This window comes from Orcinus orca, chromosome 1 (assembly GCF_937001465.1).
Source record: "Orcinus orca chromosome 1, mOrcOrc1.1, whole genome shotgun sequence".
Taxonomy (NCBI): Eukaryota; Metazoa; Chordata; class Mammalia; order Artiodactyla; family Delphinidae; genus Orcinus; species Orcinus orca.
Window position 1 is genome coordinate 184,684,792 of NC_064559.1, and position 25,119 is coordinate 184,709,910.

The following is a 25,119-nucleotide window of genomic DNA, read 5'->3' on the forward strand; positions in this document are numbered from 1 at the left end:
TTTATAACCCCTAATGAAATAGTGAATCAAGAACAAATCAATGAACAATAAAACTATTAGGTCAAGGACTTCCCTGGTGGGCCAATGGTTAAGAATCGCCTTCCAGGGACTTCCCTGGTGCAGCAGTCGTTAAGAATCTACCTGCCAATGCAGGGGACACGGGTTCAAGCCCTGGTCCGGGAAGATCCCACATGCTGCAGAACTAAGCCCATGCACCATAACTACTGAACCTGCGCTCTAGAGCTCATGAGCCACAACTACTGAGCCCATGTACCACAACTACTGAAACGTCCATGCCTAGAGCCTATGCTCCGCAACAAGAGAAGCCACTGTAATGAGAAACCCGCACACCACAACAAAGAGTAGCTCCTGCTTGCCTCACCTAGAGAAAGCCTGCGCGCAGCAACGAAGACCCAGTGCAGCCAAAAATAAATATTTATTTTTTTAAAAAGAGAGAAAATTTAAAAGTGTTTCTTTAAAAATTAAAAAAAAGATCCACCTTCCAATGCAGGAGACGGGGGTTTGATCCCTGCTTGGGGAACTAAGAACCTACATGCCGTGAGGCAACTAAGCCCTCATGCCACAACTACTGAGCCCACACACTCTGGAGCCGTGCACCACAACTAGAGAGAAGCCTGCACACCGCAACAAAGAGCCTGCGTGCCACAAAAGATCCCCCATTCTGCAATGAAGACCCTGCGTACCGCAACTAAGACCCAAGGCAGCCAAAAATAAAATTTAAAAAATAAAAACCATTAGGTCAAAACTGAAGGGGAATTTCTTAATATATGGATTAGGCTGACATCACCTGAACTAGGATAAACATCACTAAAAGTGACGTGTTTCCAGTAGGGGTGCCGTAGGAAGAATACAACACCACCTAAGAAGAACTCTATGGAAAAAAAAAAAATTTTGAACCTGAATCTAATCATACTTCTAACAGCTTACAGGGAACATAAAGGATGGAGGAACATGTTCAATGACACCAGGATATAACCAGGAAAACCCAGAATGTAGGAAACGCTACAAAACGAATCAAAGTGTCTTCTAAAAATAAATGGCACTTTTTTTTAAATGGGGGAGATTTATTGATGAAAAGAGGCTGAAGAGACACAGCAACCCAAAGACCTTGCTTTAGAAACACACGAATCTCATTTAAGCTCCTAACTTTTTGAAATAAACAGTTTCAACAATTGAACAGAGTATTAGGTGATAATAAGGAATTACTGCTGATTTTATTAAGTGTGATAATGCTATTTAGAATTATGATTTGTAAAAAAAAAAAGATTCATCTCTTAGAGATACATACATTACGTTTTCATAGGTGAAAAGAAATATATCCAGGATTTGCTTTAAAATTTTATAGGCAAAGAAATGTGGGAGGAATCGAAGAAACAAGAGGCAGAAAATTGATGACTCTTAAAAAAGATGAATAATGAATACATGAGCATTAGTTGAACGATCCGTTTATATTTATATTTGAAAATTTTCATAACAAAGGTGAAAAAAGTAGTAATCAAGTAGAAACCTCTTAAACACAGTTGTATTCCTCACACTAAACAAGCAGCTTTTTTCCAAATAAAACTTCTTACAACAACCCTAAAAATAATTATTTGGGGGTCTTTCTGTATTCTTTCCAACAAATGGCAACGAAATGAATACAGCAAATCTTCTTTTGTTAATAGACACAGGACCCTTTTTTCCTTTTCATTATGGTCAAATACTCTTCCAATTAAAATGAAATTATTTTCCATATATAAAAATTACAGTAAAAAAAGTACTCACTTCTCTAATACATATATAAGGTATCAAACATGAAGGAAACCTGAAGGTCAGTAAACACACATATTTTCTATAACTATCTTTAGAGAAGCATTTCAACTTTGACATAAATTCATGAAAACTCATATGAAGATCATATAAAAAAAGCAAAGAAGTTACTATGATATATTGGAATTTGAGAACTTCCAAAAACATCAATTTTAGGAGAAAAAAGGGGTTGAATAAAAAGAATAATTGGAGCAAACATTTCCTTCTAATATAATTCAAGTGTCACATAGAATGGAATGTAAGAAAAGAAAAGAGTAATGTTCACTCCCACTTCCTGGCAATGATGACTTCTAAGCCTTCCATGAGATTACCCTTGGTTCTTACTCTTTCCCCTTTGGTTTTAGAAATCACCACCTAGTGTATTTCATGTGCACTAACCTACTGAAAACTACTAAGACTCAGAGTGTCTTTATTTCCATTTTACCCATTAGGAAACACAAACCATGTTACTGGTAAGGACCAGAGCCAAATTCTACTGCCAGTGGTTCCTACTCTGCAATCTTCCACTTTCTCCCTCAATTCTATTTCAAAAGGTCTAGGATAGATAGAAACTGAATGGGGACTTCCCTGGTGGCACAGTGGTTAAGAATCCGCCTGCCAATGCAGGGCACATGGGTTTGATCCCTGATCTGGGAAGATCCCACATGCCTCGGAGGAACTAAGCCCGTGCGCCACAACTACTGAGCCTGTGCTCTAGAGCCCGTGAGCCACAACTACTGAGCCTGCATGCCACAACTACTGAAGCCCAAGCACCTAGAGCCCATGCTCCGCAACAAGAAAAGCCACCGCAATGAGAAGGGCGCACACGACAACGAAGAAGAGCCCCCATTCACCGCAACTACAGAAAGCCCACACGCGGCAACAAAGACCCAGTGCAGTCAACATAGATAAATAAATAAATAGTTGTTATTTTAAAAAAGAAAAAAGATATATTGTGTTCTTCATTAGAAATAATCAATATTGTTAAAATGACCATACTACCCAAGGCAATCTACAGATTCAGTGCAACCCCTATCAAACTACCAATGGTATTTTTCACAGAACTACAACAAATAATTTTAAAATTCGTATGGAAACACAAAAGACCCCAAATAGCCAAAACAACCTTGAGAAGGAAAAAGGGAGCTGAAAGAGTCATGCTCCCTGACTTTAGACTATACTACAAAGCTACAGCAATCAAACAGATTTTAAAAAAAGACACACAGATTAATGGAACAGGATAAAGAGCCCAGAAATATACCCATGTACTTATGGTCAATTAATCTAAGACAAAGGAAATAAGAATGTACAGTGGAAAAAGACTGTCTCTTCAGTAAGTGGCACTGGGAAAACTGGACAGCTACATGTAAAACAATGAAATTAGAACATTCTCTGACACCATACACAAAAATAAACTCAAAATGGATTGAAGACCTAAGTGTAAGACCAGATACTAAACTCCTAGAGAAAAGCATAGGCAGAACACTCTTCTGACATAAATTGCAGCAATAATTTTTTTGGAACCATCTCCTAGAGTAATGGAAACAAAAACGAAAATAAATAAATGGAACCTAATTAAACTTAAAAGCTTTTGCAGAGCAAAGGAAACCATAAACAAAATGAAAAGAAAACCTATGGAATGGGTGAAAATATTTGCAAATGATGCAACTGACAAGGGATTAATTTCCAAAATTTACAAACAGCTCAGACTGCTCAATACCAAAAAAACAAACAAACAAACAAACAAAAAAATTGAAAAATGGGCAGTGACTTCCCAGGTGGTCCAGTGGTTAAGAACCCACCTTCCAATGCAGGGGACGTGGATTGAATCCCTGCTCAGGGAATTAAGATCCCACATACCATGGGGTAACTAAGCCTACATGCCGCAACTACTGAGCCTGCACACTCTGGAGTCCACGCCCCACAACTAGAGAGAAGCCCGCGCGCCACAACGAAAGATCCTGCATGCTGCAACTAAGATCCCGCATGCTGCAACTAAGATCCAATGCAGCCAAATAAATAAAAAAAAAAATAAATAAATAATGGGCAAAAAACCTAAATAGACATTTCTTCAAAGAAGACATACAGATGGCCAACAGGCACATGAAAAGATGCTCCACGTCGCTAAGGAAAATGCAAATCTAAACTACAATGAGATATCACCTCACACCAGTCAGAACAGCCATCATCAATAAGCATACAAATGATAATTGCTAGAGACGGTGTGAAGAAAAGGGAACCCTGCTACACTGCTCGTGGGAATATAAACTGGTGTAGCCACTATAGAGAACAGTCTGGAGATTCCTTAAAAAACTAAAAATAGTGTCGCCATATGATCCAGCAATCCCACTCCTGGGCATATATCCGGAAAAGATGAACTCTAACTCAAAAAGATTCATGCACCGCAATGTTCACAGTGGCACTATATACAATAGCGAAGACACAGAAACAACCTAAATGTCCATCAACAGATGAATGCATAAGAAGATTATATATATATAGAATATATAGAATATATATACGTATGTATATATATATACACATACACACACAAAGGAATATTACTCAGCCATAAAAAAGAATGAAATAATGCCATTTGCAGCAACAGGGATGGAATTTATCATACTAAGTGAAGCAAGTTGGAAAAGAAAACAAATATATCACTTATAGGTGGAATCTAAAAAAATGATACAAATGAACTTATTTACAAAACAGAAATAGACTCACAGACATAGAAAACAAGCTTACAGTTACCAAAAGGCAAGAGGGAGGAGGGATAAATTAGGAATTTGGGAATAACAGATACACACTGCTCTGTATAAAATAAACAACAAGAACTTACTGTATGGCACAGGGGAACTACATTCAATATCTTGTAATAACCTACAATGGAAAAGAATCTGAAAAAAATAGGTAAATATACGTATAACTGAATCCCTTTGCTGTACACCTGAAACTAACACAACACTGTAAATCAACTATACTTCAATAAAAATTTACTTGTTTTGGAAAAAATTAGGAAAAAGAAATACACCATGATATGTCTTCTCCTGGGTCCTTTGATGTGATCTATGTGCTGATTCCCAGAAAATTAAATTTGTGTCTGTGAGTACATTTATCAATCTCAATTTCTGCTCTTTGAAAAACACTTTAAAAAAAATGAAATTGAGCCATAGACTAGGAAAAAATATTTGCAAAACACATATCTAATAAGAGATTTGTATCCAAAATACATAAATAACTCTCAAAATGCAATGTAAGGAAACATTATATGACCTAGCAGTCCCACACCTAATTATTTACCTAAAATGAAAACGTATGTGTATACAAAAACCTATAAACAAGAAATTCAGTTGTTTGCTGTTAAAAAGGAAATGTTATTGTTCCTTATATCTCAGTGTCTCCTACTGAAGATTCACATCTGAAATTACTTTTAGAATCACTGCTAGAAAATACTGTTTTTTTTAAGTGGATCCAGTAATGTTTGCTCCGTTTAATAATGGCACACACTTACATAATCGTATTCTCTGATCAATCACAACATTAGAATTATCTGTATTTTCCTACTGCAGTCCTTTTTTAAGTCTGTTTCTACTTTTTTTTAATTAATTCTTATTGGAGTATAGTTGCTTTACAATGTTGTGTTAGTTTCTACTGTACAGAAAAATAAATCAGCTATACATATACACAGATCCCCTCGTTTTTGGATTTCCTCCTCATGTAGGTCACCACAGTGTATTACAGAGTTCCCTGTGCTATACAGTATGTTCTCATTAGTTGTCTATTTTATACATAGTATCAATAGTGTATATGTGTCAATCCTAACCTCCCAATTCCTCCCACCTCCCCTGTCCTTATTTCTTTTAATCTTTTTTTCATATATATTTTTATGAACTGCCCCAAATTCATTGTGGAAAGGGTTAAGTTTGAACAAATATAAAGAAATTATACCCAGGGACTTCCCTGGCGGTCCAGTGGTTAAGACTCCGGGCTTCCACTGTAGAGGGCACAGGTTCAACGTCTGGTTGGGGAACTAAGATTCCACATGCTGCGCGCAGAGCGGCCAAAAAAAAAAAAACAAATTATACCCAACATAATAAACTTATGAAGAGTTTTTTTTTCCCATTTGTATACTTTGCTTTAAAATTTTTGAAACAGCAAATTGTTAAAGGTATGTTCTTACTGTATTAAGTACATTCTTAATATAGTATTTTTTAAAAACCTATAGGCAAATATTATGACTTTATTCATAAATACCAAAAACTATAAATAATACAATTGTCTTTCAACTGGCAAGTGGATACACAAATTGTGCTACATCCATAAAATAGAATGTTAGTCACCAATAAAAAGCAACTGCTGATGCATGCAACAATATGGATGAATCTCAAATACATTATGCTAAGTGAAAGAAGCAAAACTCATACGGCTGCATACTGTATTATGTCATTTATGCAACTTTCTGAAAACACAAAATTACAGAAAAGAAAACAGATCGGGGCTAGAGGTAGGGGACAGGCTGGCTGTAAAGGGACATGAAGGAATTTGGGGGTTGATGGAACTGTTCTACATCTTGACTATGTTGGTAGTTACTGAAATATATGTATTTGTGAAAACTTACTGAATTGTACAATAAGAAGGGTAAATTTTACTCTATATAAATTTTACCTCTATAAACCTTAAATATATTTTTCACATGCCTTGAATCAGTAATTTCACTTCTACAGTTACAGACAAAAATTACACATAATACTGTTTGCTTTAGCCTTTTTCAGTAACAACTTCAATGAGATATAATTCACATGCCATATAATTCACCCATTTAAAGTGCACAATTCAGGGCTTCCCTGGTGGCGCAGTGCTTGAGAGTCCGCCTGCCGATGCAGGGGACACGGGTTCATGCCCTGGTCCGGGAAGATTCCACATGCCGCGGAGCGGCTGGGCCCGGGAGCCATGGCCGCTGAGCCTGCGCGTCCGGAGCCTGTGCTCCGCAACGGGAGAGGCCACAACAGTGAGAGGCCCGCGTACCGCAAAAAAAAAAAAAAAAACACTAAAGTGCACAATTCAATCAGTGTTAGTATCTTCAGAGTTATACAACCATGACCACAATCAATTTTAGAATATTTTCATTACCCCAGAAAGAAATCTCAAACCCTTTGTCTATCACTCCCTTGTCCCAGCATTTTTCCCTAGTTTAGCCTCATTTTTAATAGGAAATAATTTTAAACAACCTAAGAACTGGAGAATATTCCTATATTATGGTTTATCTGTAGGAAAGAATATTACAATGTCATTAAAATTATGTTAAGTATATTTTTAATAACAGAAGCAGTGCTTAGGACAAAAACTTAGGTTAAAAAAATTCAGGAAACAAAATTATATAAGTAGTAGTTATACCTGAATGAAATATTATGATTTTTAAAAAGGCACGAAGGTTAAGAAAAAATGGCCTGTCAATCAATGTGGCTGTATTATCAGAATTTCTATTAGAGAATGGAATGAGAAGTAGTTGGAACAATTTGGACAGGTCTTTAGGATATATGGTAAAAATATCTAGAGAACTGGTACTCAACCAGGGGCAATTTTGCCCCTCAGGAGACATCTCGCTGTGCCTGGAGGTATTTTTAGTTCTCACAAATGGGGAATGAGGGCTACTGGCATGTAGTTGATAGAGAGCAGGTATGCTGCTAAACATCCACAATGCACAGAACAATTCGCCCTGCCCCAAACAAACAATTACGTGGTCCAAAACGTCAATGGTATTGAGACTGAGAAACTCTAACCTACACTTTATAATGAAGTTGTTATATAAAGAAATAAGTTTCCTCCTTCATCCCCATTACTACGTATATTCTTTTCCAGTTTTCCCACCTCAGTTTATAGTGCCACCAACTATCTAGTTTAACAAGGTGAAAACCTAGGGGTCAGCAGTCTTCTTTATTTTTCTACATTCATCCATCAACAAGTCCTATTGACTCCATCTCTAAAATGTATCACAACCAATTCTCACCATCTCCACCTACCCCAAACAATGGTTACCTTCACACAAGCATTACACCCAAAGAGCCTCCTAACTGACCCTGTTGCCCACCTTGCTCCCTGAAGTTCATCCTGCACACAGGAGTTAAAGGAATCTTTTTAAGAGCTCATATTTAATACCACAAACTGCTTCTCAGAGAAATATCTAACATTGTTTCTTCCCACCCCAATCACTAACTATCATATTATCCTGTGCTCTCTTATGTTCTTCACTACCTGAAATTACTTTATCAATTTCTTGTTTATTTTCTATCTTGCCCCCCCCATTAGCACAAACCTTGACTTTCTTTTTCTTTTGTTCATTATTATTTCTCTAGCGCCTAAAACCATGCGTAAAATGTGTCTTAAATATTTGTTGAATGAACCAATCTCTCTTACACTAATGTTGATCTATTTGCTCCACTGGAGCCAAAGACTAATATGACACTACATCTCCGAAGAAAGGAGACTGAATCTCCTGAAGTGCACTGCTATTCTTAATGTTAGTCAGCCAAAAAACAAGAAATTATAGTTCAGGATGTTAGCTCCTTAGAAGGAGGGGGGAATGAGTTCTTTCCCCCAGATGTCAAACTGCTTCCAAGTTCCAAAGAAAAGATATCCTCTGCTCACTAGACAAGCTGAAGGCTTAGTAGATAAATGTTGCCCATTTCTCCTAGATCAGCCATATATAAGAGCCAGTTGTATTTGTTTTCTAATTCCCTCCTACTATGCTAAACTTTTAATAGCCTTGTGTAAAAGTCATAGCCTGATCTTGATCTCAGCTGTGTTGGGTGGAATTAAGCAAAGATTCTGTCTCCACATTTGGGCTGCAGAGCCCAAGCAGAACCCCTACCAAAGCTAACATGATAGTAGCAGAGATAACCAAAAAGAAACTCTCCCATGAAGGAAAAGTAAACTAGGATGAGAGTAAGAGCTGTGAGGCAACCTGCCGCTTGCCACAGGGAGAGAATCCAAAGAGGACCTATCTTGGAGAATTAGAATAGTAGTGAGGGAGCCAATGTGTTACCTTACAGATGAACAGATTTTCATTTCTGAAGATAAATCAGTCTCCAACGTATAAAATGAATGGGGTAGAGGAAACAGTAGAGAACGGAAAGGGAAAACGAGTCGTGAAGGCAAGGAAAGTAAAAAGACAAAGCACGTAAAACAAGTACCAGAACTAGGGTGGTGGCAGGAGAAATAAAGTTTTAAAAATCATGGGACTTGGGACTTCCAAGACTTTCGACAAGATTGAAAACTTAGTATTTCTGGATCATTCACCTTATAAAAAAATGAGAGTTGGAACTTCCCTGGTGGCACAGTGGTTTAGAATCCACCTGCCAATGCAGGGGACACGGGTTCGATGCCTGGTCCAGGAAGATCCCACATGCCACGGAGCAACTAAGCCCGTGCGCCACAACTACTGAAGCTATATGCCACAACTACTGAAGCCTGCGTGCCTAGAGCCCATGCTCTGCAACAAGAGAAGCCACCACAGTGAGAAGCCTGCGCACCACAACATAGATCCCGCTCGCCGCAACTAGAAAAAGTCCCCGCACAGCAACAAAGACCCAACACAGCCAAAAAATAAATAAATTTATTTAAAAAAAAAAGTCATGGGACTTCCCTGGTGGTCCAGTGGGTAAGAATTTGCCTTCCAATGCAGGGAACGCGGGTTTGATCCCTGCTCGGGGAACTAAGATCCCACATGCTGCAGGGCAACTAAGCCCGCACGCCACAACAAAAGATCCCACGTGCCGCAACTAAGACCCGAAGCAACCAAAATAAATTTTTAAAAATAAATTTAATTTTTATTAATTAATTTAATTAAAATCATATCAGATAATCTCAACAAGACTTACCAATTAAAACTGGATTAATGGACTTCCCCGGTGGTGCAGTGATTAAGAATCCACCTGCCCATGCAAGGGATACAGGTTTGAGCCCTGGTCCAGGAAGATCCCACATGCTGCAGAGCAACTAAGCCTGAGCGCCACAGCTACTGAGCCTGCGCTCTAAAACCCGCGAGCCACAACTACTGAAGCCCACACGCCTAGAGCCCGTGCTCCACAACAAGAGAAGCCACCACAATGAGATGCCCGCGCACCGCAACAAAGAGTAGCCCCGCTCACCACAACTAGAGAAAGCTCGAGCACAGCAATGAAGATGCGACACAGCCATAAATAAATAAACAAAAACAAAAACTGGATTAATAAGAGAAAGGGAAGAAGCAAGATAACTCAGTTTCTAACTTGGGTGAGATAACACAGGAAGAAAAACAGGTTAAGAAGGAACAAAGCACTCTTTGGGAGAGTAAGTACTTGTCAAGGATACAGAGAGTTCTTCCATTTTAGGCATAATGACTTAGCAATATTTGTAAGACATGAAAATACAAGTCAAAGCTCACATTTGGAAACACTGATTCTGAGTTTTAGAGACAACAGGGGAGCAAAGAAGAAAGGAAATCACATAATGTATTTAATGGGTAGTGGTTAAAATCACTGTAGAAGGGATTACCCAAGAAAAATGCAGGCTGAGGGAACAAGTCCTACTGGGCAAACAAAGAGTCAAAATGACTGAAAAGCAGCAATTCAAGAGAAGAACCATGTGAATGCCTTCTTATAAATAAAGGAGAAGTTTCAAGGAAGGAGTGGGCAATAGGGTCAGATGTCTAACAAAGATCAAAAAAGGAGGGGCTTCCCTGGTGGCGCAGTGGTTAAGAATCCGCCTGCTAATGCAGGAGACAAGGGTTCAAACCCTAGTCCGGGAAGATGCCACATGCCGCGGAGCAACTAAGCCCATGCACCACAACTACTGAGCCCGCCCACCACAACTACTGAAGCTTGCCTGCCTAGAGCCCATGCTCCAGAAGGAGAGAAGCCACTGCGATGAGAAGCCCACGCACCGCAAGGAAGAGTAGCCCCCGCTCGCCACAACTAGAGAAAGCCCACGCGCAGCAACAAAGACCCAACGCAACCAAAAATAAGATAAAAAAATAATTTTTTTAAAAAAAAGGAAAGTTCTGAAAAAGCATCAATTAGATTTGGTGATTATTAGATCATTTCAGTGATCTTAAAGAGAATTTCCGAGGGGTGGGATGAATTGGGAGATTGGATTGACATATATATACTACCGATACTATGTATAAAATGGATAACTAATGAGAATCTACTGTATAGCACAGGGAACTCTACTAAATGCTCTGCGGTGACCTAAATGGGAAGGAAATCCAAAAAAGAGGGGATATATGTATACATATAGCTGATTCACTCTGCGGTACAGTAGAAACTAACACAACATTGTAAAGCAACCGTATACTCCAATAAAAATTTTTTTAAAAATAAGAGAATTTCAGTGGTGAAACAAGAAGGAAAAGCAGATGTGGTTGAGCAGTGAATGGGAAATATACAGCTGATACCATCTCAAAAAAACTCCAAAGTCAAAAGACTTGCCTGAGTTCAAACTGTAGTCTATAACTACCATTTCCCACTGAAAGGAAGTTCTTGGAGTTAATTCCAAATCTGAAATGGTAATGTATAGGATGAGCCTAGAAACATCTTTTTGGCCAAAAAGGGAAGACTCTTTCAAGGACGACTGGAGTTAAGTCAAAAGGATACAGGCGCCTAAGTATTTTATTCTTCTTGATGCTAATATAAATGAAATCATTTTCTTGATTTCCTTTCAGGATTGTTCATTACTAGTGTATTGAAATACAACTGATTTTTTTGTGTTGATTTTTTTACCCTGAACTTTTTTGAATTTCCCACAGGGTTTGATTTTGGTGGGGGGGTAGATTTTTAGAGGTTTCTACATACATGATCATGTCCTCTGTAAATACAGTTTTACTTCTTTCTTTCCAATTTGGATGTCTTTCATTTCTTTCTTGCCTAACTGCTCAGGCTAAAACTTCATATACATTGAGTAGAAATGCCAAAATAGGGTATCCTTGTTTTATTCCTATCCTGAGGGGAAAAATTTTCAGTCTTTCATCATCAAATATGATGTGAGCTACGATTTTTCATATATGGCCTTTATCATGTTGAGAAAGTTCCCTTCTATTCCTAGTTTCTTAAGTGCTTTTATAAAAGGTGTTGGTTTTTTTTCAAATGCTTTTTTTTCCTATATCAACAAACATGATCATGTGTTTCTTTCCTTCATTCTATCAATGTGGTGTATTGCACTCACTGATACTTCGAAAAATTTAACCAAGGAGGTGTAAGACTTACACACTGCGAGACTTGTACAAAACATTGCTGAAAGAAATTAAAGAAGACCTAAATAAATTGGAAGACATCCCATTTATTGGGACATTTAATAGTGTTGGGATGAAAAATACTTCCCAAGAGACTGACAGATTCAATGCAATCCCTATCAAAATTCAAATGGCACTTTTCACAGAAACAGAAAAAAATCCTAAATTTCATACGGAATTTTAAAAGACCCCAAGTAGCCAAAACAATCTTGAAAAAAAAACAAAGTTGGAGGACTTACACTTTCCAATTTCCAACTTCCTACAAAGCTACAGTAATCAAAACAGTGTAAACAAGGGACTTCCCTGGCAGTCCAGTGTTTAAGACTCCGTGCTCTCGGGACTTCCCTGGTGGCACAGTGGTTAAGAATCTTCCTGCCAATGCAGGGGATATGGGGTCAATCCCTGGTCTGGGAGGATCCCATATGCTGTGGAGCAACTAAGCCCGTGTGCCACAACTACTGAGCCTGAACTCTAGAGCCCACAAGCCACAGCTACTAAACCCCACGCACCTAGAGTCCATGCTCTGCAACAAGAGAAGCCACCACAATGAGTAGCACGTGGACCGCAACAAAAAACAGCCCCCGCTCGTCGCAACTAGAGAAAACCCACGCGCAGCAACCAAGACCCAACACAGCCAAAAATAAATAAATAAATAAAATTTATTTTAAAAAAAGATTCTGCTCTCACTGCCAAGGGCCCAGCTTCAATCCCTGGTCGGAAAACTAAAATCCCCAAGCCGCTAGGGCAAAACAAACAAACAAAAAAACCACAATGAGGGATAAATTAGGAATTTGGGATTAACAGATACATACTACCATATATAAAATAGATAAACAACAAGGACCTGCTGTAGAGCACAGGGAACTATATTCAATATCTTGTAATAACCTATAATGGAAAAGAATCTGAAAAAGATTATATACATGTATAACTGAATCACTCTACTGTACACCTGAACATTGTAAATCAACTATACTTGAAAAAAAATCAAAACTACAATGAATACATGATAAATATAATTAATACTGCTGTATGTTACACATGAAAGTTGTTAACAGAATAAGTTCTAAGAGTTCTCATCACAAGAAAAAAATTTTTTCTATTTAAGTTTGTATCTATACGAGATGATGGATGCTCACTAAATTTATTGTGATGATCATTTCATGATGAATGTAAGTCAGATCATTATGCTGTACACCTTAAACTTATACAATCCTGTACGTCAGTTATATGTCAATAAAATGGGGAAAAAACCCGCAATGAGATGCCACTTCACACCCACTAGGATAGCTATTACCAAAAGAAAAGAACAAGCGTTGGAGAGGATGCAGAGAAATCAGAACCCCCATGCGTTGCTAGTAAGAATGGAAATCGGTGCAGCCTCTGTGGAAAGCAGTCTGGTGATTCCTCAAAAAGACAGACATAGAATTTCTATATGACCCAGCAAATCCATTTCTTGGTACATACTCAAAACAACTGAAAGCAGAAACTCAGATACTTGTATGGCAATGGTTACAGCAACGTAAAGGTAGAAACAACCCAAGCATCAATCAACAGAGGAACAGATAAACAAAACGTGTTACATACATACAATGGACTATTATTAGGCCATTAAAAAAATGAAGTTCTGATACATGCTTCAACATAGATAAATCTTGAAAACATTATGCTAAGTGAACTAAGACACCGATGGTCAAATATTTATGATTTCACTTATATGAAATACCTAGAATAGGCAAATTCTGATTAGAATAGGCAGAAAACACACCAAGGGCTGGAGGGAAAGGCAATGGAGAGTTATGCCTTAATGTACATACAAAGTTTCTGTTTGGGATGAAATAGTGGTGATAGTTGCACAACATTGTTAATGTACTTAATGCCACTGAATTATAAACTTTAAATGATTAAAATGATAAATTTTATGTTGTGTATATTTTAAGACATGAGAAAATTTTAAGGTAATTGTTTAAATATAAAATAATAACAATTTTTAAAAAGGATGCAGGTACTAACCTTAAAGACCCTGTTGTAGGCTGAATTGTGGCCCCCCAAAAGATATGTCCACCCAGAATCTAAGAATGTGATCTTTTTGAAATAAACTTCTTTGCAGATGTAATTAATATAAAGATCTTGAGATGAAATCACCCTGGATTAGGGTGGGCCCTAAATCCAATGAAGATCATCCTTAGAAAAGAAGAAACAGAGAGAGGAGGCCATGTGAAGGTGGAGGCAGAAACTGGAGGAATGCTGCCACAAAAATCAAAGAACACCTGGGTCCACCAGAGGTTGGAAGAGACAAAGGATTCTTCCCGAGTCTTCAGAGACAGCATGGTCCTGCTGACACCTTGATTTTGGACTTCTGGCCTCCAGAACCGTGCAAAATAAATTTCTGCTGTTTTAAGCCACCAAGTTTCTGGTGACCTGGTCTGCCAAATCTAGGAAAATAATACAGATTTCGGTACATAGAGGTGGCGTGCTGCTGTAATAAATACCTAAAAATGTGGAACTAACTTTAGAATTGGGAAATGGGTAGAAGGTGGATGAATTTTGAGAAGCATGATAGAAAAAGTCTAGATTGCCTTGAAGAGATGGTTGGTACAAATATAGATATATCTGTATTCACCAATTCTAATGAAGGTTCAGAAAGAAGTGAGGAGCAAAAAAGAGAAAGCTACTATTACTTTAGAGAATACATATACTATGAACAGAATGTTGGAAAAAAATGTTAAGGGTGCTTCTGGTGAGATCTCAGAGGGAAATGAAGAATATGTTACTGAGAACTAGATGGTGATCCTTGTTAGAAAGGAGCAGAAAACTCAGCTGAATTGTGTTCTACTGTTAGGTAGAAGGCAGAACTTGGATGCAATGAACTTGGAGATTTCTAAGCAAAGTGTTGAGGTGAGCCTGGATACACCTTGCTGCTTATAGGAAAAAGGGAAAGGAAAGAGGTAAACTGAACAAGGAACCATTAAGCAAAAAGGAAACAACTCTTAATGATTTGAGCCTATCTAGATTGCAAAGGATGCTAAAATTAGGAAATCCATTATAAGAAAAGCGTGCTCTAGGGAGAGGGTGAAGGGTGTAGCTGGGCAACCACTTACTGAAGATATTGTGTCTGACTCATGGATCCAATTAATCATCTCAACTTAAGTCAGGAATAGAGACGGGGTTATCCAGGAAAGATCTGTGAAGAACTATCTTTTCTAACTGTGTGGATACCCTTAATACATAGAAGGGACTCACAGGTTTTTGAGCATTATTAAACCAGAAAAAACACGGCCAGACTGTTCTTAAAGGAACAGAGACTAGACAAAGTGGGGGAAAAAAAAACTGACTTCTGGAATTCTATGGGCAGGAAAGAGCTAATAAAATTACTCAGCTGCAAACAAGTGCTACTCTTCAAGAAAAAGAAAAATGACTCCAAAGACAGAGCCACAGACACAAAGGCAGAGGCTAGAGAAGCAGGCCCAAAACAGGGGTCTACAGTGCCTTCATGGACCCAGAGGGCAGAAGATCAAGTCACAGAGAATTATTCTCAGGTCTTGAGAATTATTCTCTTGTCCTTGTGGGTTCTGAACTTGATTACGACTAGTGATCCCTTTATTCCTTCCATTTTCTTCCTTTTAGAAAAGCAATGTCCATGCTATGCTTGTCCCACAATTGTATTTTGGAAGTAGAAAATTTGTTTTCTGGTTTCACAGGTCCACAAATAAAGAGAAATTTTATTCCAGATGGATCATACCCAGAGTCACACCTATACCTAATTTAGATGGTTGAGATACTGAGATTTGGGACTTTTTGCGCTGATGATATTAGATGAGTTGGGCTTAAAAATTCACGTTGTAATGAGTTGAGACTTTCAGGGTGTTGAGATGAGGTGAATGTACTTTGCATACAGAATAGACATGAAGTTTGGGGACAAAAGGGAGGACTGTAGTGGGTTGAACTGTGGCCCCTAAAAGACATGTCCACACAGAACCTCAGAATGTGTGCAGAATGGGTTTTGCAGATGTAATTAAGGTAAGGGTCTTGAGATGAGAGCATCCTGAATTAGGATGGACCCTAAATCCAATGAAGAGTATCCTTAGAAGACACTGAAAGACATAGAGAGAAGGCCGCAGTGTGAAGATGGAGGCAGAAACTGGAGTTATACTGCCACAAATCAAGGAACACAAATCAATCCACAAGAAGCTGGAAGAGGCAAGGAAGGATTCTTTCCTACAGCCTTCAGAGAGAACACTGCCTTGCCAACACCTTATTTTCAGTCAGCCTCCAGAACTGTGAGATAACAAATTTCTGTTGTTTTAAGCCAAGTTGGTAGTAATTTGTTATGGCAGCCTTCGGAAACTAATACAGACACCCACTGATCAAAAATTTGACAAATTTAAACATCAAAAAGAATACTAGGGGGCTTCCCTGGTGGCGCAGTGGTTGAGAGTCTGCCTGCCAATGCTGGGGATACGGGTTCGTGCCCCGGTCCGGGAGGATCCCACATGCCGCAGAGTGGCTGGGCCCGTGAGCCATGGCTGCTGAGCCTGCGTGTCTGGAGCCTGTGCTCTGCAACGGGAGAGGCCACAACAGTGAGAGGCCCGCGTACCGCAAAAAAAAAAAAAAAAAAAAGAATACTAACCACAATAAATTTAAATATATAAACTATATTAAAATTCATGAGTTCACAGTGGTATCCCCTCCCAAACCTCAACTTTGGGATTTGCTAAGGTATCAATTCATTCTTCTGAAGAGTGGTATACAAAGGGGAAAAAATAAGGATTTATTCTGCTTCTCCTGTATAAATGATTTTACAGGGTAACCAAATAATTGATAAAGGAACTCTTTATGAAAGAATTTCAGTGAATAAATATAGGAGAGATGATAGAAAATCACTCTTCTAATGAAATAGTGGATGTAGGCAACAATCATCAATGGCTGATAAATCCATTAGGTGAGAAGTTAAGAACTATGTTGGATTCTGCTGACAGAACCTAAACTGATCAATTTTAGTATCACTAAGTGTGACACATATAAAACAAATGAAATGGTAAATCTCATTTGGATAGTGATTTAAACAAACCAATTGTAAAAAGACATTTAAAGGATCAAAGAAATCTGAACTGGATTAAGGAACTCTTAATTTTGTTAGGTATAACAGTATTGTGGTTGTATTTTTCTTTAATTCTTATGTTAGAAATACATACAGAAGTACTTATAGATTAAATGATGTGATACCTGAGACTTCTTTGAAGTTATTTCATAGAAAGGAAGGAAAGAAGGGAGGGAGGGAGCAAGGAAAGAAAGGAAAGAAAGAAAGAAAAAGAAAGGAAGGAAGAAGTTAGATGAGACAGGAATGGCAAAATATCGATAACTGTTTAGTTGCCTCCTAGAATGATGCAATTAAGAATTTGCAGCATCACCTAATAGAGTGACTATACGTCCTAATTAGTACAGGACAGTCCCAGTTCATGGCTATTGTCCCACTGTAATTATTAAATAGCACACCCTTTAATTCTTAAAATTGTCTGATGGGAAATAAATTATACAATCACTCTATTTATGAATTTTTCTTTCCAAAGAAACTGAACCTAAATCTCATAAAGCTCTACCAATTCAAGTTCTCAACCTTGGCTGCAGACTGAAATCACTTGGGAAATTTTTTAAAATACTGATGCCTAGAATCCACCCTATGAATTCTGATTTAATTGACCTAGGAATCAGGATATTTAAGAGCTCGCCACGTAATTCTAATGTTTCAGCCAAAATAGAGAACCACTGCTCTATATCTAACTATTTTGTGGAAAATATGAAGGGTAATTGAACGCGTTAAACACCACGAGAATTCGATCAGCCAAAACCAGAATGTGGTAAATTCTCCTGGACAAATAAGCTAGTTTTTTAAACAAATAAATAGCATGAGAAAAAGTGCAGGGGCTATAGGGGACAGGGGATGGGGGGGATGGTTAAAGTTAACAGAAACTTAAGAGACATATAAACCAAATGAAATGGTAAATCTCATTTGGATAGCAACTTAAACAAACCAATTGTAAAAAGACATTTAAAGAATCAGAGAAATCTGAACTGGATTAAGAAACTCTTAATTTTGTTAGGTATGATAGTATTGTGGTTGTATTTCTTTTTAATTATCTGTTAGAAATACATACAGAAGTATTTATAGATTAAATGATGTGATACCTGAGATTTCTTTGAAGTTATTTAATCAAAGAAAGAAAGGAAAAGAGAAATGAAGGAAGAAGTTGGATGAGACAGGAATGGCAAAATGTTGATAACTGTTTAGTTGCCAAAACTGGGTATTAAGAACATGGGGTTTATTGTACCAATCTATATTTTATATTCTATATTGATATGGAATTATGAAACAAAGTTTTTTAATTTTGCCTATAAATGTGTAGTATGCATGTGAGTGTATATATATAAATTTGTAAGACATTTTGGGAAATGTAAAGAAAGATGAACACATATGATCTTTGACCTCAAAGATTAGTGGGTAGCCTATATGTTGGACAAAAAAGGTTTGTTCAGGTTACTGTCTTTGGTCAAAGGCAGGAAGGCAGCTAACTCAAGATTCTGGGAGGCCAGAACGATAAGAATGAAATTAAAATAACATTATAAGTATTCCCTAAGCATAAGAAAGGGAGTGTGGGTATATTATTGCTAAATACCAGAGGATGAACATAACCGGACTTTGAAAAGCCCATGCTCTTACTATTGGGTTGAGCCATATGAAAAGGCATTTCTGTACGTCGAATATTAGCAACTTTGTATGGTAGAGCCCAATACTACGTTAAAATGCTTTCTTTTTCTTTCTTTTGCTAAAATAATTACATACTGTTAACTCATAGTAAAATAATCAGAATATTTAAGGGAAATGTCAGTCTTTTTTAAAAAAGTAGTAGTAGTTAGTCTTCTTTAAAAGTTGGTCTCCTAATACAGAACTCAAAAATATCTTCTAAATATCCAGAGAAATTGCAATTGTACATTTATCTATTTATATTCTCTTTAGTATATAATAAAATCATTCCATTTTCAAAGGAAGCACATAGCTTTATCTTTAAAATGAATCATAGTTTTAAAATATTTGGTATATATTTCTTAAAAATAAACATGTGAGCTGCATATGTTTTAAGGTTATCTCATATATTTCATAGGCAGAAAGTTAATTTGATGCTTCCTGAGAAGTAATTTACATCGATTTGATTTAAATATAATTCAATGTTTTTTGTTTTGTTTCTTCCTGGTTTTTTTCGGGGGAGGAGGCCACACCGCGCAGCACGCAGGATCTCAGTTCCCCAACCACGGATCGAAGCCTGTGCCCTCTGCAGAGGAAGTGCGGAGTCGTAACAACTGGACCACCAAGGAAGTCCCTAATTCAATATTATTTTAACAACCAAAAATTCCAAATAATGAATTCTGAACCTATACTATTATTTACACATATTACTATATATCATATATATTAATAACTAATGTATGTTTTTTAATTACTGCATGTTAGTATAATGAATTCTAACCTATACTGTTTATCAAACAGTACAGTTTTTCAAATGGTACTTGATCCTGGTTTAGCCTATTATATCATGACCTTGAGCTCTCTCTGTGCTGCGGTTTCCTCATTTATAAAATGGGACAATAACAGTAACTACTATTTATGGAATTAATGAGGATTAAAAAACATACTACATATAAAATATTTAGAATGACTGGAAATTAAAATGTTTATAAATACCAGGTATTATCATTATTTACAGAAGCCTCTGCTAGTTACAAGAGGGGCACTGTGAAAACAATACAGGATCACTGTCAACACTAGAATCGTCTCTTCGAAATGCTCTCTATATGAAGAGCCAAATGCATTCTTAAAGTAGATAACTTACACTATGTACACATGATCTGCAAATATTTTTAATGATATGTACCACCATGTTTTTAAGCAACACATTTAGCCAAAACACAGAAGATAAAAAGTTCATTAAGGAATTAAGAGGGATAAACCTTTTGCAATTATTTTATTATAAAATATTAAAATAACAGAAATCCAAAACAAAACTTCTCCATAATTCCATCAGTAGTAAAGTCAATGTTTTCATTTGTTCATGTTATTTTCTATCCCTGTCTACATGCACGTTCAATTTTTACATACTTAAAATAACAAAGTAGATTACATTTTCACTTAATATTATACCCCGAGTATTTTGCAACATTCTCCCCCTTAGTCTCACTTTCCTTTCTCATCCCCACCTGCTGAAGGTAATCAATGGTAACAGCCTGACATGTGTCCTCCACAAGTTTCTCCAAGCTCATACATATACAAGTATAGACACATATGTGAGGAAGAAAGATCACTTTGTTTTTACAAAAATGGAAGCATACTACTTATACATATGCTTTCTCTTTCTATTAAGCATGCCAAATACATATACCTCAAATTTAACATACAGAAAAGTTTAAGTATGAAAATGGACACAACTTACTAGACCAGGTAATAACACATACATTTACAAAAGTTATTATTATTTTGTATGTAACCTTTGAAAAGATAAAGGGATTTCACAAAAAAATATGGCCACCAGATTTAGTTAGATCTCATGCTTCTAATAGTTTATTATAATAACCATGCATAAAATAACCCCTCTACTTACAAGCCTACGCAATGAATTTTAAAACTTATTTCAGAAAATAAAAATTTTACAGTCTTTAAAAAACTCATAAATAATATCTCAAAAGTATCCTGACTTTAAAGTAAGAGAGTGTGAGTGTGTGTGTATAATACTGACTTTCAGGGACTTCCCTGGTGGTCCAGTGGTTAAGACTTCGCCTTCCAATGCAGGGGGTGCGGGTGTGATCCCTGGTCAGGGAGCTAAGATCCCACATACCTCGTAGCCAAAAAACCAAAACAACATAAAACAGAAACAATATTGTAACAAAATTCAATAAAGACTTTAAAAATTGTCCACAACAACAACAAAAAAAAACTCAGTGTCTTAAAAAAAAAAAAAATACTGGCCTTCATTTGAACTTGGTTCTTTCTAAGGCAGAGATGATAGATGGATGTAGTGCTCACCCACCCACATATTCAGCTTCCCCGTGTTCACAAACTGAGAGACTGGCATTCAGATATAGTCTGAATACAATCAAATCAATCTTACCTAATTAATACCTATTGTCCTAAGTGCCCACAAACATAAGACACCAGGCAGACCTACAAAGAGTTTAAGGTTGTTAACTCAATGGTTTTAAAACACACTCTCCCATCTAACCGTAATCCAGAACGATCACAAGATCCTTAAATCTGGATTCACAGAAGAGAATTTAGGGTGTAAAGGGTGATATGAAAGATAACTGAAGGTCCCAGAATTACAAACCAGATAACTTGGTACCCAAGCCATAGAGCCTCTAATGCAACAGGTAAACTTTTCTTACCAAAAATCCATTTCTGAGTTCCTATTATGTGAAGGTCATAGGTGTTGGAGATGCAAAAAGCATATAATGGCCCTACCCTTATGGAGTTCACAATATAGCAGAAGAGTCAGAATATATAATTCTAAATTATCATAAATATCATATACCATAGCACAATGCCTAGCATATAGTTCATGAACTAGCACAGGTACTCAACAATTTTTTGTGACTTATGATTATAAAAGTCAAAGGCAGTAAGCATCATAAATACAATACCATGTCATCAATGAAACTTCAGATTAAATAATCTAAACTTATTATCTAGGCCTAACTACCTCAAGGCAAACTATTTTATAAGATACTGTACTTTTGTACACAGTCCCCACTAATCTGCTTCAAGTACACATATGGAATCCACGTGGAGTTTAAGCACAGGCACAGACGAAAAATGAAGGAAAAAAGCACATGCACCATGTGTACCATTTAAGACAACTCTACTGAACATTCTAACCAAACTATCAAAACCAAAATGGATTATGGAGCCTAAAAGACACTGACTGTAACCTTCCTCCACAATGAAACTGGTAAAATAATGGGGAAAACCTGTACGAGTGCTCTGTATATTACATACTGCTAAAATATAATAAAACTTTAGGGCTTCCCTGATGGCGCAGTGGTTGGGAGTCCGCCTGCCGATGCAGGGGACACGGGTTCGTGCCCCGGTCCGGGAAGATCCCACATGCCGTGGAGCGGCTGGGCCCGTGAGCCATGGCCGCTGAGCCTGCGCGTCCGGAGCCTGTGCTCCGCAACGGGAGAGGCCACGGCAGTGAAAGGCCCGCGTACCGCAAAAAAAAAATAAAATAAAATAAAATAATAATAAAAGTTTAGACTGCTACCAGTGTGGCGCCTTTTAAGTATATTAGAAGAGAAAGAAGTATTTAATATCTAGTTGAATTTGTTACCAAAGCACACAGATGTTTTCTAAAACATTCTATCTTATACTGTGAATGACAACAGCACTAGTATTAATTGGATTCAGAGACCTCCTTGAATAAACATTACACATCTAAAATAATTTATTCTTTATATTTTAATTGGTGGACCACATGCCATACGCCTTCACTCAAGCATAATGAGGATCCAGTTTAAAACTGGCTCACAGCATGAAGAACAATTTAAATTTTCAAAACACATGCATTCCATAACCAATATTTATACTAAGTGAACTATTTGGACATACTATCACATGGCTTAATTTGTCCTATGTATGAGGAAGATCTAATTATTGCATGAGGAAGATCTAAAATTTTATAAACCTAAGACTATCAACAATAAATTTTAATTGCTCAATACAGTGAAATGCATTAAAATAAGAACTGATGAATAAAGAGATAAATGTGGATTAATACGTGATAAAACAAGTATAGTAAAATGTTAACGGTACTCTCTAGATGGTGGATACTATGGACACTCCCTGTAAATTTTTTCAGCTATGTAGTAGAAAATATTTTCCTAATCAATTGTGGAAAAAATACTGCTTGACAATTCCCTCGTTATTTACCATTTAAGCTTTTAAGGAGAGAAACACAGATTTTAAAAGCTATGTGGCATGCAAAACAAGCACCGTAGTTGGGACAAACATGGATTCAAATCCCAGCTCAACCTCTTAACTACCTGATCTTAACTATATAACCCCTCTACGCCTACATTTCCTCATCTGCAAAATGTGTTTTACATAGTAAATGTGAGGTTTAATTCTTCCTATAAAGCACAGTGCCAGGCACATGGTAAGCACTCAAAATGTTAGTTGTATTATCTATATGAGATTGCTAACTTTATGATAAATCGAAAGGGCATTCTCAATAAAGATTACGCAGTAATTTTTTAGGCAGTTAGCTTAACACTAACTTCATTTTGATACCATTCACAAAAAGGAAGATTCCTGGTAGTAAACTTACTGCTTAACACGCTAAGCGGGAGGGCGGCGGGGGGTAAAAGAAAAAATCTAAAAATACTGCTCAATCGACAGTACTGTATTATTCTCCATCTGAAAAAAAAAATCACTCAGAATTAAATAAGAAAAGTTTCAAGACAAACTTTAAAAGGCACTCAACAACTATGTGGAATTGGCTTCGCCTCTGCAGGTTGTTTGGGTACATCCTTGATATGACAAAACTTGTCACACTCTTCCCCGTTCTTAAATGTTGGTAAAGGGGCTAGACTAGAAAATGACATTCATAGTTGCCAAAATCTTTCTCATACATCAGGGCATGCCAACGACCCCACTTCTTCTCAGGTAAGAGCACCACCTCCACCTTGGTCTTGATAACGGTTGGTGGGGGGGGGGAGTGGAAAGGAGGCAGGAAAATGAATTCGCGATGGTATCACCGAAGACCCCTCCACCACTCATTCCCGCCACCACCACCCCCACCTGACCTCTCTCCTGTTAAACTTCCAGACTCTGGTTCACCAAAGATGCACTTAAGTATCTGACACCTTCCCTCCCCTGACCCAAATAACCCACCCCCAGTGTTGGAAAAATAAAGAAACCCAAACAACAGCCCCCGCCCCTCCCCCTCCCAACCAGCAGCAAATCTTTGTCCCACCTGCCGAAGGACCACTCTAAGCGCGCTCCAGACCCAAGGTTGCCTCAGTTCTGCCCGCAACCTTTCCCCAACCGGGCCTCGGCGACCCCTCCACGAGACTACGCATGGCCCATTCCCGGCCCCGGCCCCGGGACGCGGCCCCCGCCCCGCCCCCCGCCGCCCGCCGCCCGAGTTCTGCCTCACCTCACCTACCCTCTTTCGGGGGCTGGACTCCACCTCTCTCTCCGCCATGTTGAGCCCCGCTCGGAACCACTGCGGCTCCCAGCGCTGTGGCGGCGGAACCTCTCGGGCCCCCGGCCCCCGCCCACACTGCAGGCACGGCCGCCTCGCGGCAGCTTCCCCGGACCTGGCCGAGCCTGGCGCTTACAGTGGGGAGGGGGCGGATGCCGCGCGCCGGGTCGGAGATCTTGAGATCCCACGGGTGCGCGCGTAGGCGGTAGGGCCTGCCCGGGAAAGGGGGGGGGGCCGGGACTCGGGGGGTTAATGGCCTCCAAGGGGCCCTGTGAGTAGGATTATTTTCTCTCAGAGAAATTCCTCCGCCTGCGGTTTCTTAAAGGGATCACCAAACCAGCCCCTTGCGCGCGCCCTTGATGCGCAGGCGCACCCTAAGCCCCTCCTTCCTTTCCCACCAAGCCCCCGGTCCCGAGCGTGCGCGTTGAGTGGCCCAGGGTAGGCCAAATCCTGCAAGTCTTTTTGCAGCCAGCAGCTGCTCCCACTACTCAACTATGGCCGCTCCCTTAAAGGGACCATGACTCAGTGATGAAGGAGGAATGAAAGAAATTAGTGAAAGGGCTGTCTGGAGTATTGGGTGAAATGTCAATGAGGGGTCCAGATCACCATCTTACACCTGACTGCAGAGATACCATTGTAAGGGGAAGATGGTGGTGAGCTGAGGTTCACAGTGGACCTCTGAATGTGAAGAATCCCAAGCAATGAGGGAACAAGCCAGTCATCTCAAGAAGATCCAGCTTGCCTGCCTTTAGACAGCCCGATCTGAAGCACAGGACGTAGACTATTAAGGGC

The 25,119-nt window shown here is 38.4% G+C and overlaps 1 protein-coding gene across 4 annotated transcripts in view; it reads right to left on the reverse strand.

Annotated features, from left to right (window-relative positions):
* The window catches only part of ZMYM4 (zinc finger MYM-type containing 4), a 178,506-nt gene extending 153,826 nt beyond the window's left edge, over nucleotides 1-24,680 (reverse strand). The window contains exon 1 of one of the 4 annotated variants that reach the window (XM_033422167.2): nucleotides 24,289-24,680. In XM_033422167.2, the coding sequence (XP_033278058.1) occupies nucleotides 24,289-24,327 (39 nt within the window). In that variant the 5' untranslated portion in view covers nucleotides 24,328-24,680. Of the gene's footprint in view, nucleotides 1-24,279 lie in introns of all 4 variants that reach the window. The other 3 variants (XM_049697738.1, XM_033422168.2, XM_049697743.1) reach the window with 3 other exon arrangements.
* Nucleotides 24,681-25,119: the final 439 nt, after the last annotated feature.